Genomic DNA, 16,211 nt, shown 5'->3' on the forward strand with positions numbered 1-16,211 from the left:
CTCTTCGGCCTCCTGGTGGCCGACAAGAGCTTTTCGGCCTCCATCTGACCGACGGCAGGCTCTTCGGCCTCCTGGTGGCTGACAGGAGCTCTTCGGCCTCCACCTGGCCGACAGGCACCACTTCGGCCTCCACCTGACCGAAGGGTGCTAGTTTTGCTTTTTATTTTCTTTTGACAGGTGCTTTTTTAATTTCTTAGAAATTTGGTAGTAGTTTTGAAAAAAGATCCTCTTCAGGGACCCGGCGTGAGATTATCGCCTTTTGTAGGCCTCCGGGCATGACCTTTTTATTGTTCTTCTTTCTACTTCCTTGATTCTAGGATCTCCGCATTTACCACTTTTTACCAATGCTCCCTGCTTATGATCAATGAAAACCAGCCATCACTGGCCCTTTCAAAAAAAAAAAGAAGCCATAGTGCACCCAGCCGAAGCTATCTAGCGAACCCGCACATGCACATGCAAGCATCGACGCAGAGATGATTCATACACATAAAAATAAAATGACTGGCCTAAATTGTAAATTCACTAATTCAGGCTGCCCGTTAGTCAACCCTTTCCAAATAGTACTACTGCTACCTGTCATGGTTATTTTGGAACGGAGTACGTGAGAACCTGCAGCAGACATATGGTGATTGATGCTCTCCCACTTAGGCAGACGTATTACACGATGACGCAGGATGCCTCCTTGTCTAATGCGTCGTGTGCTTGTGACTCGTCTAATTTTTAGAAGGAAACTGACACAAGACTAACGACTCCAAGTTTGTTTTTGACTCAGAGCGTAGTTATTGCCATACCATTTCCATCCGCCATGGCTCGTGAGCGGTTGATCGGTCACTTACCCAGCCACTTAATAATATGAGGTTAGAAGCTCAAGAATTGCACGGCCGCCACCCACTCGCAAATCTCGATGGAGCAGCCACCATGGGCGCCCTTCCTCGCCGTCGTGCTCGCCACCATTCTCTTCTTCAAGGCCGTCTTCCGCCGCAAAGGCACGTGCAACCTCCCGCCGGGCCCCAAGCCATGGCCGATCATCGGCAACCTCAACCTCATCGGCGCGCTCCCTCACCGCTCCATCCACGCGCTCTCCAGGCAGTACGGCCCGCTCATGCAGCTCCGTTTCGGGTCCTTCCCCGTCGTCGTCGGCAGCTCGGCCGAGATGGCCAAGCTCTTCCTCAAGACCCACGACGTGGTGTTCACCGACCGGCCCAGCACCGCCGCCGGCAAGCACACCGGCTACGACAACAGCACCATCACGTGGTCCCCGTACAACGCGCACTGGCGGCAGGCGCGCAGGGTGTGCCTCGCCGAGCTCTTCAGCGCCAGGCGGCTCGAGTCGTACGCCTACATCCGCCGCGAGGAGATGCGCGCCCTCCTCTGCGGCCTGCACGAGGCCTCCGGGCGCGTCGTGGCGCTCAAGGACCACCTGACCACCTTGAGCCTGAACGTGATCTCGCGCATGGTGCTGGGCAGGAAGTACCTGGAGAAGCAGGTGGCGGGCGAGGATGGCTCGGCGATCATGGCGCCGGAGGAGTTCAAGTGCATGATAGACGAGCTGTTCTTCCTCAACGGCGTGCTCAACATCGGCGACTCCATCCCATGGCTCGACTGGATGGACCTGCAGGGGTACGTCAAGAGGATGAAGAAGCTGAGTAACAGGTTCGATCGGTTCCTGGAACATGTCTTGGACGACCACAACGATCGGCGACGCCTGCAGGGTGAGAGCTTCGTGTCGCGGGACATGGTTGACGTGCTGCTGGAGATAGCCAGCGACCCAAATCTTGAGGTCAAGCTCCACCGGAATGGCGTCAAAGCGTTCATTCAGGTGAGTTCATCCATCTTTCCGTCATTCTATAAGTATGTATAAACTTCTTATATTATACTTATATGCTGATGCTAACTCTTTAATCACATGCAGGACCTCATCGCCGGAGGCACGGAAACCACGGCGATCACCGTCGAGTGGGCCATGTCGGAGATGCTCAAGAAACCCGAGGCGTTCTCCAAGGCCACAGAGGAGCTAGACCGCGTGGTGGGGCGAGAACGATGGGTGACGGAGGACGACATCCCCAGCCTTCCCTATGTGGAGGCCATCGTCAAAGAGACCATGCGGCTGCATCCGGTGGCGCCCATGCTGGCACCCCGTCTGTCCCGTGAGGATGCTTTCGTCGGTGGCTACAACATTCCTGTCGGTACACGCGTGCTCGTCAACGTGTGGTCTATCGGCCGCGACCCGACAGCGTGGGATGCACCGGAGGACTTCGCACCAGAACGGTTCATCGGCAGCAAGATCGACATCAAGGGGCACGACTTCGAGCTGCTGCCGTTTGGGTCCGGACGTCGGATGTGCCCCGGGTATAGTCTGGGACTGAAGGTGATCCATGTGAGCCTCGCCAACCTGCTGCACGGCTTTGTGTGCAAGCTCCCCGATGGCATGCCGACGGATCAGCTGAGCATGGAGGAGATCTTTGGACTGTCGACCCCGCGCAAGTTCCCGCTACAGGTCGTAATGAAACCCAAGCTCTCAGGACACCTCTACGCAAGCGGCCATTAGTGTATTGCTGTCCACTTGTTGTGCTTCCCGCGACGTCTCTTATTGTGTTCTTGTGTTGCAACTTGCAACAGTCATGTGGGAAAATAACAGGAAGACTGGCGGGGAGGGTCGCGCGCGGCGCGCTCAATTTGTAACTTAATCTATTGTTTCTCGAGTCTGCTACCACAATATATTGTGCTTTGATAGGTAACTTTTGTGTGAATTTCTCATGAGCAGGTATATGCTCATGGGAACTGGGAAGATTGCATGCTTGCGTGAGAAAGGTACAATAGATATTGTGGATTGTATGAACAGAGAAATACAACATGGTAGACACCGGATTATGGTAATATATCACATAGCTAGATGTCATACATGCGCAAATAAAGAGAATATATAATCCTATAAAGTGTATTGTATTTCATTAGTACTGCGAATGATCTGCTTTTGGTCTTTATCTCTTGTCGACAATTTCTTCAGAATAATATGATTATTTCCTCGGGTGGTTACTTGTCATGGAGTTATCTCCAATTCTTACTTTACTTGTCACTTTATTTCTTCAAGCAGTAGAAGCTGATCTTCTCCGTCATGCGGGTAATGCTGAATTGGCGTTCCTTCGCTTGTATGAATTTGTTAGCGTAATTACCAGTGCTTAATATCCTCGCGTACATGGACCTAGAATTTCTTCACCCAGCACAATTTGTGCAAGATGGCCTCAGATATGACATGCAGTATGAAGAATTAACCTTTTTATGTAATTACATAAATAGTAAGCGAGCATTATTTGGGTCATCTGACAAAAGTTCACTAAAAACCAGGAAGAAGAGCAAGCATATCAAAGTGAATGGTAAAGTTACCAGAAAAGAAATATATTTCAGTAGGTATATATACTCCAGCAACATTGTTCGGTCAGACTAAAATACATGGGATTGTCCATGTCACATCTCATTTCTCGAGGAGGAAACAAACGCTTATCACAAGGAAGCAAATTCCCAGATAATAAAAATGCCTAAAAGTAGCACCGGGATAGTAGTATCACTTCAAGGAAAGCAAGACAAAGAAAAAGATCTTCAGATGTACATTACCTTAGCGTTGATCTTGTATGCTACTACATCTCCGTCTATGCTTGCAAAATGATGATAGGGAAAAAAGAATACCAAGATATTCAGCAGGTTCTATTTTCACACCATTATCATTGTTCTTTATTATTATCTCGCTGAACATCAACGTGAACATTATTTTTAATAATGCCATTATCACTATCACAAGGTGAATGTTTACTACCAGATTGTGTCTCGGCATCACAAATAGAAACATCATTATGATTCTCAGTAGGTTTTTCTTTAGCAGGTTCACTAGAAGCATGCAAAAATTTATCATTTTTCTTTCTCTTTTTCTTTTTAGATGGATTAGGTTCATCATTGTTAATTCTCTGAGAATCTTGTTCAATTCTTTTAGGATGACCTCCAGGAAATAGAGGTTCCTCAGTCATTCTACCCCCTCTAGTCATTACTCTAACAACATGATTATTCATATTATCATTTATTTCAGCAAGGAAATCATTTTGTGACTTAGCAATTTCGTCTAGTTGAGTATGAACCATGGAAGCACGTTTGCCTAGACCTTTAACATCATTAGCAATTCTAAACATTAAGTCACTCAAGCGATCAATCATCATAACATTTCGTTCGTAATTGATCTTTAACACAATTATTAAAATATTCTTGCTTAACAATGTAATTATCAAATTCATCCCAGCATTGACTAGGAGATTTAGTGTAAGATACATCACTTGCATCAAATCTACGAAGAGAATTTACCTCTACTACCTGTTTAAGGATATCAAGTTCATGTACTTCTTGAATAGGTGGTAAATTCTTGACATCTTCAGATTTAATACCTTTTTCTTTCATCGTTCTCCTCGCTTCTTGCATGTATTTTGGACTAAGGAATAGAATACCTCTCTTCTTTTGAATAGATTCCGACAGTGGTTCGGTAAGTGTCCAATCATCATCATTTTTAAATATATTATTTAATAGTTCGTCATCCTGTCCAATAGTTTGTTTCCCAAAAACACAACCAGCACAACTATCTAGGTAGTCCCTAGAAGCATCGTTAGTCCATTATAAAAGATATCGAGTACTTCATTTTTCTTAAGAGGGTAATCAGGCAAAGCTTTAAGTAGCTGGATAAGCCTCCCCAAGCTTGAGGGAGATTCTCTTTTTTAATTTGCACAAAGTTAAATATTACGTGTACAACTCCTTGTTTCTTATGAGCAGGAAAATATTTTAGAGAGGTAATGAATATACTGGGGGCAACGCACACAACGAGGAGCAAGGGTAAAAACCAATTCTTAGCATCACCTTTCACTGAGAAAGGGGAAAATGTTTTTGTATATAGTAGTAGCGCATCTTTTCCTCATGAGCAAACAGAGTAGCAATATCATGCAACTTGGTAAGGTGTGCCACAACAGTTTCAGTTTCATAACCATGAAAATGATCATATTCTACTAAAGTAATTAACTCGGGATCAATAGATAATTCATAATCCTTATCAGTAACACATATAGGAGAAATAGCGACTTCGGGGTCATGTTTCATTTTCTCCATCATAGTTTTTTTCTTTCAGTTTACATAGCAGTTTTTTCAAATCATCTCTATCATTGCAAGAAACAAAGTCTCTAGCTATCTCCCCATCCATAACATAACCCTCAGGTACATCTGTCATATCATGTCTATCAGGAGAGCTAGGCATAAATGGTGAATCATAGTTTTCATCAGTTTCGGCATTTTTAATTTCTATAGATCTGGTAATATGAACATCAAGCAATTCACTAAGTGGCACCATTTCAATTTTATTAGGCACAGTAGTAGCATCATCATAAGTTTCATCAAAATTCATAACTAGCATCATCAAGTACTTGCAACATATATGTGACACCCCGAGACCGACGCCCCAGAAGATTCCCCTTTATTTCTGTTTTCGTCGTGTGATTAGTTTTATTTGTTGCATCATCATTTAGTTTGCATCGTCGCATCATGCATGGCATCTTGCATCGTCTGTCGCGTGTGGTGTTTTGAGTGTGTGCTTCGAGTGCTCACCGAGTCTTAGTGCGATAGAAACTCCCCCTCTCCCCTCTTATTTCGTTTTTACGGTTTGCTAAAGTTTCCCGTTTTAAACCCCTATTTAAAAGGGTTCGTCTTCTTCTTTTCAATAAAAGTCCTTTTATTAAATGTGGGGAGAACCCCTTGGGTTTTTATTTTATTTCTCCTTTTATTTTATTTTTAAAACCGTCTCATTTTCTTTTATCTTTTAAAAAGCTTTTATTTTATTCTTTAAATAAAAGAGGTTTTATTTTATTCTTCAAAAGGGTTTTATTTTTATTTGTTTAAAAGTCCCAATCTATTTTAAAAGTTGGGGTATATTTTTAAAGGAGTAAAAGGCATTTTTTTATTTTGTTAAAACATATTTTCCTTTTAAGTTTGTTCTGTGTTGTTATTAAAAAAACAAAACCAAAAGAGAGGGAGAGGCCCAGCCGGCCAAGGCCAGCAGGCTCCTCCCCTGCCCTAGCGAGCCCTCTCACTCTCGTCCCGATCCCCATCTCTTTCCCCCGTTCCTTCCTCCTCCCGATCCCGTGCTTCTCCCCATGCCCGATCCCCTCCAGGTCCCCTCGATCCCGGGCGCCGCCCAGTTCCCCGTGCCTCCTCGCCGGCCTCCCCTGCAGCCGCCGTGCTCCTCCCCTGCTAGCGCCGAGCCCCTCTGCTCGCCCAACCCCGAGGTGCCCCGAACCCCTGCCGTCGTCGAGCTCCCTCGCTGCGCCATGGCGTCCGTCTCCTGGCCTCCCGCGCCGTGCGCCGTTCCCCGCGGGCCGCGCCTCGCCTCCTCGTGCCCGTGCTCGCCGCGCCTGCCTCGCCCTTGTCTCCCGCGCGCGCCCTGCCGTCGCCTCTCTGCGTCCCTTGCTGTTGCTCGCCTCCCGAGGCCCTCCGCCTCCGCGTGCTCGCCATGGCCAGGGTCCCGACCTCCTGCTCTTGTTGCTTGCTGAATTTTGCCTGATGCTATGCTGCTGATGCATGTGTTGTTGTTGCCTGTGCGAGAGATGGTGGCTGTTGCTGTTTGCTGTCGCTTAGCCATCGTGTTGCTTGCTGCTGCTAATTAGCTGATGCTCTTGCTGCTGTCGTTGTTGCTTCCTGGTGCTTGCCGTGCCTAATGCTAGCTTGCTTGCGTGTTGCTGTAGCTAGTTGCTGCTGCTAGGCTAGGTTGTTGTGCTTGCTGCTGCCAGATGATAGTTGCTGCTTAGTTGTTGTTGCTCTTGTTGTAGGTAGCTGTCTGCTATAGCTTGTGCTAGTAGTTTTTGTTGTTAGATGCTAGGTTGCTAGCTGCTGTGCCGAGTGTTGCTGCTAGTGCTAGATGTCGTAGCTTGCTATTAGTTGCTGCCGCTTGTAGCCGTGGCCTCCGCTCGCATTTGCTCGTGCTGCCGCCTGCGTCGTCGCATGCACCATTCCCTCCTTCGTGGAGCCGACAAATTCGCCGAGCACCACGACGTCCTCGACGACCCCGGAAACGAGTTCGACTTCCTCGACGTCGCCGAAGACCCGTGTTCGACTACCGATGTGAAGACCGTGAACCACGACGCCAAGAGAACGACTACCGTCGACGAGACCCGAGTACCACGACTACCACTACGACCACGACGACCGTTGTTCTCCTTAACCGAGTCGAACCCCTCCGATTCGCACGCGTCGAAGGTATACCATTGGAACATTGTCGTGAACCGAGTGCATGTGTTGTATGAGATGAATGTATGTTTGCGTCGTATGTTGGCCGTTGCATGTTGTCCCTCTTATGTTGTGCCCCGACACATGGGAACCCGGTAACCGGGATCACCCCATCTTCATCTAGCGTTCCCGCACGCGTTCCCAGTACGTTGGCACGATATCTCGACGAGTTATCAGGATAGGAACGTTGTCGTGGCATCATTTCCGTCTTGCCGCCATGGTTCCCTCTCGCTCGCCGTGGCGACACCTGTTTCTTTCCCTTCTTGCCCGTGTTATGAACTCGCATGCATGACACATTCATGGCATATATATCGTGTGTTGCATGCCTCTTGTGTCGTAGCTCCGTTCTATGTTTCGCGTGTTATCCGACTAGTATGACAGGTAGAATCATCGTTTCACCCCTTGCCATGTTAACAACATTTAATATTGTCGTGTAAATAATCGGGAGTGAATTAAATAATTAATCGTGGAGTTTCGTCGATATGCAACCCGTTGCATATCGAGCTTCACTTAATGTGTAGTGTTTGCGTGAGGTGAATTGCCATGCCATCCCTTGCATCTTTGAACTGATCATGCATCATAGTAGGTTGTGCATCATGTTGGGCATCGTGTGGTGAATATTTGTGTTGATGTTTGTTTCCGTTTGCTCCGTCTCGATAGAGTTCCGCAAGCGTGTCAGAATGTGAGGACTCGTTCGACTACGTTGGTTCGCCGACTTCACCGAGTTGTTCTTCTTCCAAGCGGGATCTCAAGCAAGATGACCATTTCCCCAGATACCATTACTATCATTGCCATGCTAGTTTATCGCTTCTGCCGATTATGCCTCGTTGCCTACCACATGTTATATATGAGCCTCTCCACAATGCCATGAAACCTTCAACCTGTTCGACCTAGCAAACCGCTGATTGGCTATGTTACCGCTTGCTTATCCATGTTATTAGCGTTGCTAGTTGCAGGTGCAGTTGCTTCCATGTGATAACATGGGTTCCTTGTTATATCACCCTATTTAAATGCTACTTAATTTAATGCACCTATATACTTGGTAAAAGGTGGAAGGCTTGGCCTTTCTAGCCTGGTGTTTTGTTCCACCTTTGCCCCCTTAGTTTCGGCTACCGGTGTTATGTTCCATAAACGAGCGCTCCTAACACGATCGGGGTTGTTATGGGGACCCCCTTGATAATTCGTTTTAGATTAAAGCTAGTCTGGCAAGGCCCAACATTGGTACTACATTTTCCCAACATAATAATTTTGTTAATACTGAAAGCATAGGGCGTCATGAACCCGAGGAGTAATTTCACATAATACAGGGAGGGCCAGTGCTGATGGTGCTGGTCCAAAACAAAGCACTGTGCGGGGCCAACCCTGGGAAACTTGGGTGATTTCTATCAGGTCTCCGTACACGTAGCTTATCCGTTGATGGGGTTATAGTCCCAGGGTAGGGTCATGGGCCTGCCCTATAGGTCCTACCCAAGGACTACCCTTCATAGAGGACAAGGCCCTTAGACAGTTCCGACTGAACTAAGGACGCCTCCATCATCCAGTCGGCGACGAGCACTCGGAGCATATTTAACGTTCCGACTGGAATCCACTATGTACATCGTAACCTCCCAGGAGGGCAACGGTCATACGTTTTCATACACCATTATTAGCATTTAAGGCTTACGTTACCTGTAACGTAGGCATTTATTCGCCACTACTCCACCCTTGTCCACCGGGCCATTATGAAGGGCAGCGCACTCCATATAAGCCGCCCTTCCCCACTGGTGCAAGGGTTGGCACTTGTTGTAATCCTATAATCCACTCGACACTAAGCTCCCAAGAGCACTGAGACGTAGGGCTTTTACCTCCACCGTAGAGGGGCCTGAACTCATACATCCTCATCGTAGCTAAGGCTCTGCCCATCCTTTCGTACCCTACACTTCTACTGTTAGACTTATACCCACGATAGTTGGCGCCCACCGTGGGGCAGCCGTCTAAGCGACTTCCGGCGAGTTTGCGATTTCATACTTTCATCATGTCGTCCGGTGGAGATCTCTGCATGGGTCGTCAGATCCTCTTCAGTGCCCTCTCCTTCATCGCCGACGATTCGGCATGGCTTCGAGATGCGCCCCTCGACGTCGAGGCACTTCCCAGTCGCGGGGCTACGCACTTTCGTGCCAGTTCCTGCGTTGTTGTTCTTCTCCAGCAATCGGCCCCGGTGTCGATCTTCGCCCCCGTCACGCGCCGCAACAAGCGATCTCGTCATCCGCGACTCCAGCGTTCGGTGCAACACGCCCAGGCGCGGCAGAGCGCGTCCTCTCAAGTGGTGGTGCTCGAATCGGTTGTGGTCCCGCCGCCATCCCAGTGCTTGGACTCGGTTCCGACTGAGCTACCTTCCGAGTACCCGGGTCGCGGGCCTGCAGCCGAAGTTCTCATGGCCGATTCCCATGAAAGTCCCCTCCGGACTGGTCGGGACGAGCATGAGGTCGAAGAATCGTCCGGCGCTCGTCGTCAACACCATCGTTCTGCCAGTCGACGCACTCGCCAGAGCAACGTCGAGGTGTTCCGCACACCCATCCTCAACCTGGCTGCGGCTGCCAGGATAGCCGATTCTCTCTAGCCGACCGATTCAGAGGCTGGTAGAGGGATCGAGCAGATCCGTGCCCTGTTGCACATGGCGCAGCAGCAAAATTCGGCGGTCTCCCAGTCGCACAACAGGATCCACAACAGTTCTGTTCACGCAAACACGCATCGGTCGGTTTTCAGTCCCGACTCTCATCAGCGGCGCAGAGGAGGCAGCCGTTCCAGGGAACCGAGTCGGAATCCGCTCCCCATTCGATCTCATCCAGAAGATCGTCGCCATTCGCGCACCCCTCCGCGGGGTGGGCCTTACGGGTCCCGGCATCACGATGATCGTCGTTCAGTCGGTGACGCGCATGATCCAAGGCCCGACGCAAGAGGGTACATCGCCCAGAAGAAGGTCGACAGAAGTCGAGCCCACCGTGATGGTCACGATAGAGACCGTCCGAGTGGAAGCAGGACCGTCGTCCAGATCGGTGGCGGAGATGACCATGTCGCCATGAAACATCTCCCCCTGATGCTCGACGGCTCGGTGCGAGCTTGGCTAAACCAGTTGGCTCCGTCAAGCATCTACAATGGGCAGATCTGTCTCGAGTCTTCATTAGGACCTTCGAGGGTACGTGCAAACGCCCTGCTGGTGCCGTACAGCTCCAGCACTGTGTCCATAAGCAGAACGAGCCCTTGCGCGATTTCATCCAGCGCTGGACGACCCTCTACCACACGGTGGAGAACGTCACAGAGCATCAAGCAGTCCGCGCCTTCAAGGCAGGCGTGCGGTATAGAGATCTGTACCTGAAGTTCGGTCGGACAGGCGACATCTCCATGAGCAAGATGATGGAGATAGCCGCACGCTATGCAAATGGCGAAGAAGAGGACCGCATACGTAGCGGCAAGCATAAGTCAGTCGCCGATGGAGATGGGAACAGCAATCGGAAGCAGAAGCAGAAAGCTCAATCCACTCCGTAGGCACAGGCAGCAGCCGTTACGAATGCCAAGTTCAAAGGCAAGGGGAAAGCTCAGTACACCCCCAAGAAGAAGCAGTCAGGAAACTTCATCCTGGATCAACCGTGTCCAATTCACACGAAGACGGATGAAGAAGGCAATGTCATATTGCCGAAGCATACCACTCGGCAGTGTCGCCTCCTGATCCAAGGATTCAGCGACGGACAGCCGAGTGAGAAGGACACCAAGCAGGATGGCGAAGAGGAGGATCCGTTCCCCCAAGTCCACGCAACGTTGATGATTTTTGCTGATGTGGAAAGCAAAAGTCGACTAAAGCTGGTCAACAGGGAGGTGAACTTGGCAACCCCATCCACTCCCACGTTCCTCAAGTGGTCACAGACTGCGATCACCTTTGATCAGTCAGACCACCCAACACACGTACCCACCCCAGGGAGGCAAGCTCCGGTCGTCGACCCGATGGTGGAAGGAGTCAGGCTGCGCAAAGTCCTCATGGACGGCGGCAGCAACTTGAACATCATGTACGTCGACACTCTCAAGGGGATGGGCATTCCGATGTCCAAACTTAGCGAGAGCAGTATGTAGTTCCACGGAGTCGTCCCAGGACGAAAGGCCAAGTCACTCGGCCAGATCGCGTTGGATGTTGTCTTCGGATCTCACAAGAACTTCCGCAAGGAGAAGCTGACATTCGAGGTGGTGGACTTCCAGAGTGCATACCATGCGATTCTGGGCCGCCCGGCATATGCGTGTTTCATGGCCCGTCCATGTTACATCTATTTGAAGCTCAAGATGCCAGGCCCCAAAGTTGTGATCACGGTCACATGCAATCGGCAGCGAGCCGAGGAGTGTCTGCAGCAGGGGTCGAGGATTGCCGATCAGTAGATGGCTATTCTCGAGCTGGATGAGTACAAGAAGACCTGACTCCTTCCAAGCAGAGGTATCCCCATTATCAGAAGCTTATTTATGGGATCTACATGACTGCAAAGAAGGTAGCTCACTATTTCCAAGACCACTCGGTGTCTGTCATATCTGATGCTCCGTTCTCGGAAATTCTCCACAATCGGGACGCATCAGGCCGAGTGGCAAAGTGGGCAATGGAGATGTTATACTGCGACATCAAGTTCGAAGCCAAGAAAGCTATAAAGTCTCAAGCTCTGGTTGACTTCATAGCAGAATGGGTAGAACAACAGCAACCGACTCACATCTACTCGGCTCATTGGACCATGTTCTTCGATGGGTCCAAGATGTTGAATGGCTCCGGCGCCGGCGTAGTGATCATATCCCCAAAAGGTGATAAACTCAAGTATGTGTTGCAGATCCATTTTGATTCTTCCAACAACGAAGCAGAGTACGAAGCTCTCCTTTACGGGTTGCGCATGGCCATCACACTCGGCGTCCGTCGCCTGATGGTCTATGGCGACTCAGATCTCGTGGTTAATCAAGTGATGAAGGAATGGGATGTAAGGAACCCCACCATGACTGCATACTGCAACGCAGTAAGGAAGCTTGAGAAGAAGTTTGAAGGTCTGGAACTTCACCATGTTCCCCGACTGAAAAACCAAGCATCAGATGAATTGGCAAAACTTGGATCCACTCGGAGACCGGTCCCGAGTGATGTCTGCCTCGAGCACCTACACCTCCCCTCTGTGAAAGAAGATCCTTTTACAGAGGAACCAGTGCAACCGAAGAGCTCAACAGATCCGACTGAAGTCGAGGTCCCCGTTGTGGTTGATTTGATCATGGAGGTCCTAGCTGTCATTCCCGAATGGACTGTGTCGTTCATTGCGTACATCCTGAGGCAAGAGTTACCACAAGACGAAGTCCAAGCTAGGCAGATCGTCCGCAGGTCGAAGTCCTTCACCATCATTGATGGCCAGTTGCATAGGGAAAGTGTTTCAGGCGTCCTTCAGTGGTGCATCTCCCCTGAGGAGGGACAATTAATCTTGGAAGAAATTCACTCGGGAACCTGCGGTCATCATGCCTCCTCAAGAGCAATCGTCGCCAAAGCATTCAGAGCTGGTTTCTTCTGGTTGCAGGCGAATGAAATGGCAAAAGATATGGTCGACCGTTGCGAAGGCTGCCAGTTCTATTCAAACAAATCCCACAAGCCAACATCTGCGCTGAAGACAAATCCTCTTGTTTGGCCGTTCGCCGTGTGGGGATTAGATACAGTCGGACCATTCAGAACAGGCCAAGGAGGATTCACTCATCTGCTGGTAGCGGTCGACAAGTTTACCAACTGGATTGAAGCCAAGCCCATCAAGAAGCTCGACGCCCTTACGGCCATCAAATTTATCAGAGACATCATCGCCAGATTTAGGGTTCCGCACAGCATAATCACCGACAATGGCACAAACTTTGACTCGGACAGATTCAAAGGTTTCTGCACAGGCCAAGGTATCTGAGTGGATTTTGCATCCGTGGCGCACCCCCAAACAAACGGGCAAGCAGAGCGGGCGAATGGACTTATTCTTCAAGGGTTGAAGCCTCGACTCCTGCGAGAAGTTGGACATGCCGCCGGCGCATGGGTCACCGAGCTGCCTTCGGTGCTGTGGGGCCTCCGCACAACTCCGAATAGATCTACAGGGCGATCCCCGTTCTTCCTCGTTTATGGAGAAGAGGCAGTCCTTCCGAGTGACTTGCTGCACAACTCTCCACGAGTCGAACTCTTCCCCGAAGCCGAAGCAGAGCAATCCAGGCAAGACGGAGTGGATCTTCTAGAAGAAGAACGCGAGATGGCACTGATTCGTTCAACAATTTATCAACAAGATCTACGGCGATTTCTCGCGCGGCACGTCAGGAGCCGCACGTTCCAAGCGGGCGACCTGATGCTCCGACTGGATCAGCGGATACCACACAAGTTGGCTCCCGCCTGGGAAGGACCCTTCATAATCTCTAAGGTGCTGAACAACGGAGCATATCGACTCTACAACCTCGACAGGGAAACGGACAAGCCGCGAGCATGGAATGGAGATCTCCTGAAGCGCTTCTACACATAACCGCCGACTGAGACAATGTAAAGAACAAGTATCATTGAAGTAATACAAAGCAGATTGATTTCTTGCTGATTCAAAATTCTTCCGCGTTTGCAGACTCCGGTCTAAAAAACTAACTCCGAGTGTGCACTAAAAGTCGCACTCTGAGGCTTAGCTGCGACCCAGAGTCGCCTAAGTAAAAAACAAACTCCGAGTGTGCACTAAAAGTCGCACTCGGAGGCTTAGATGCGACCCAGAGTCGCCTAAGTACAAACTAACTCTGAGTGTGCGCTAAAAGTCGCACTCGGAGACTTAGCTGCGGCCCAGAGTCGCCTAAGTACAAACTCGCTCCGGGTGTGCACTAAAAGTCGCACTCGGAGACTTAGCCACGACCCAGAGTCGCCTAAGTACAAACTCGCTCCGAGTGTGCACTAAAAGTCACACTCGGGGACTTAGCTACGACCCAGAGTCGCCTAAGTACAAACTCACTCCGAGTGTGCACTAAAAGTCACACTCGAGGACTTAGCTGCGACCCTGAGTCGCCTAAGTACAAACTCGCTCCGAGTGTGCACTAAAAGTCACACTCGGAGACTTAGCTGCGACCCAGAGTCACCTAAGTACAAACTCGCTCCGAGTGTGCACTAAAAGTCACACTCGGAGGCTTAGTTGCGACCCAGAGTCGCCTAAGTGAAAATCTTCCTCCAAATGTATACTCGAGATGCACTCGGAGACTTAGCAGACCCTCATTGAGGCTCATGTGGATGTGAAGACAACTGACAACTACATGAGTAACAACTCACTCCGAGTGTGCACGAAAAGTCGCACTTGGGGACTTAGCCGCGACCCAGAGTCGCCTAAGTAACAACTCACTCCGAGTGCGCACTAACAGTCACACTCGGAGACTTAGCCGCGACCCAGAGTCGCCTAAGTAAAAGCTCGCTCCGAGTGCGCACTCGGAGGCTTAGCAGATCCTCATTGAGGCTCATGTGGATGTGAAGACAACTGACAACTACATGAGTAACAACTCGCTCCGAGTGTGCACTAAAATTCACACTCGGGGACTTAGCCGCGACCCAGAGCCGCCTAAGTAACAACTCGCTCCGAGTGTGCACTAAAAGTCACACTCGGAGACTTAGCCGCGACCCAGAGTCGCCTAAGTAACAACTCGCTCCGAGTGCGCACTCGGAGGCTTAGCAGACCCTCATTGAGGCTCATGTGGATGTGAAGACAACTGACAACTACATGCTCCGCATGTTTGCCATTGGCTTCACCAAGAGACGCCAAACAAAAACCACGAGCCAAAATCATGTCCAAAAAAACTCAGCGAAAGAAGAGCAAAAGATCCGATTTGAATTCAAGTTGGATCCACGATCAGTCGGCTCGGTGTGAATCAAGTTTATCCACACCGAACCACGAATGTGATGGCCAACAGCAGTGGCCAAAAGTTTAATACAGATACCACTCGGCATACCGAGGTAAATGTGCGTTCACCATAAAGTTTTTTCAAGCGTCGCCGGGACTGGCAGGCTCCACAAAGGTGTCAAGGTCGATTCCGTCTGCAATGCGAGTGGCTGTGTCGAGGAAGGTCTCCATGAAATCTTCGAATTCAAGCTTCTTGGTGTTGGCGACCTGCAACGTCTTCAGTTTTTCTTCGCGGGCTTCCTTGCAGTGCACTCGGACCAGAGATAGAGCCACGTCCGCACCGCACCGAGCGGCAGACTTCTTCCAAGCCTGCACTCTGCCTAGGACGTCCTCCAGCCGAGTCATCAACCCATCTATTTTGCTCCGGGAGTCATCTTCTGGCCACAACTCCTTGTCGATTCGGCCAACAACATTTCTCAGGCGGCCAATGAAAGGGCCCACCCTGTTAAGGCGAGAATGCGCTCGGAGCATGTCCCGGTTGGCTTCATCGCCGAGTGGAACATTCGGAACAAGCGACCGTTCAATTTCGGTTGCTTCAGCCTCAACGTCCCGAAAGAAGTCTGCAAGGAAAAGACAAGAAGAAAGTAAGCACGACAGAGTGAACTCCAAAGTCAAGAAGCACTCGGCAACAACTTACCACCAAGCAGTGCGACCATCTTCCATGCCCAGTCGCTGACATAGTTCTCCTGCGCCATGCACCGAGTGTTCATCACCTTCAGCTGGCCCATCCATTCGGATCTCTGACTCTTCATTTTTTCTACTTCGGCTAGCAATGCCTTGTTGGTCTCCCGAGACTCCTCCAAAGATTTCTCTCGGTCGGCAAGAGCCTCCTTCACACCAACCAGGTCATTCACAGCCACCTCCAAGTCCGTAGCAAGCTGAATCTTCTCAGCCTTCAGAGCATTGTACGCAGATCCCATTTGCAAGTCTTCTGCCAAAGAGACACAAAGGGAAAATCAGCCACATTCAACAAGGAAAAAGTCTCGTCAGATA

General features: G+C 49.9%; 1 protein-coding gene across 1 annotated transcript; it reads left to right on the forward strand.

The window, feature by feature from the left end:
- The first annotated feature begins 815 nt into the window (after window positions 1-815).
- On the forward strand, window positions 816-2,703 carry LOC123430737 (trimethyltridecatetraene synthase-like). Its single transcript, XM_045114582.1, has 2 exons — window positions 816-1,819; window positions 1,913-2,703. The coding sequence occupies exons 1-2, from the start codon at window positions 905-907 to the stop codon at window positions 2,546-2,548; spliced, it is 1,551 nt and encodes a 516-aa protein (XP_044970517.1). The 5' UTR covers window positions 816-904; the 3' UTR covers window positions 2,549-2,703.
- The last annotated feature ends 13,508 nt before the right edge of the window (window positions 2,704-16,211 follow it).

The sequence above is a fragment of the Hordeum vulgare genome, chromosome 2H (genome assembly GCF_904849725.1).
Source record: "Hordeum vulgare subsp. vulgare chromosome 2H, MorexV3_pseudomolecules_assembly, whole genome shotgun sequence".
Lineage (NCBI taxonomy): Eukaryota > Viridiplantae > Streptophyta > Magnoliopsida > Poales > Poaceae > Hordeum > Hordeum vulgare.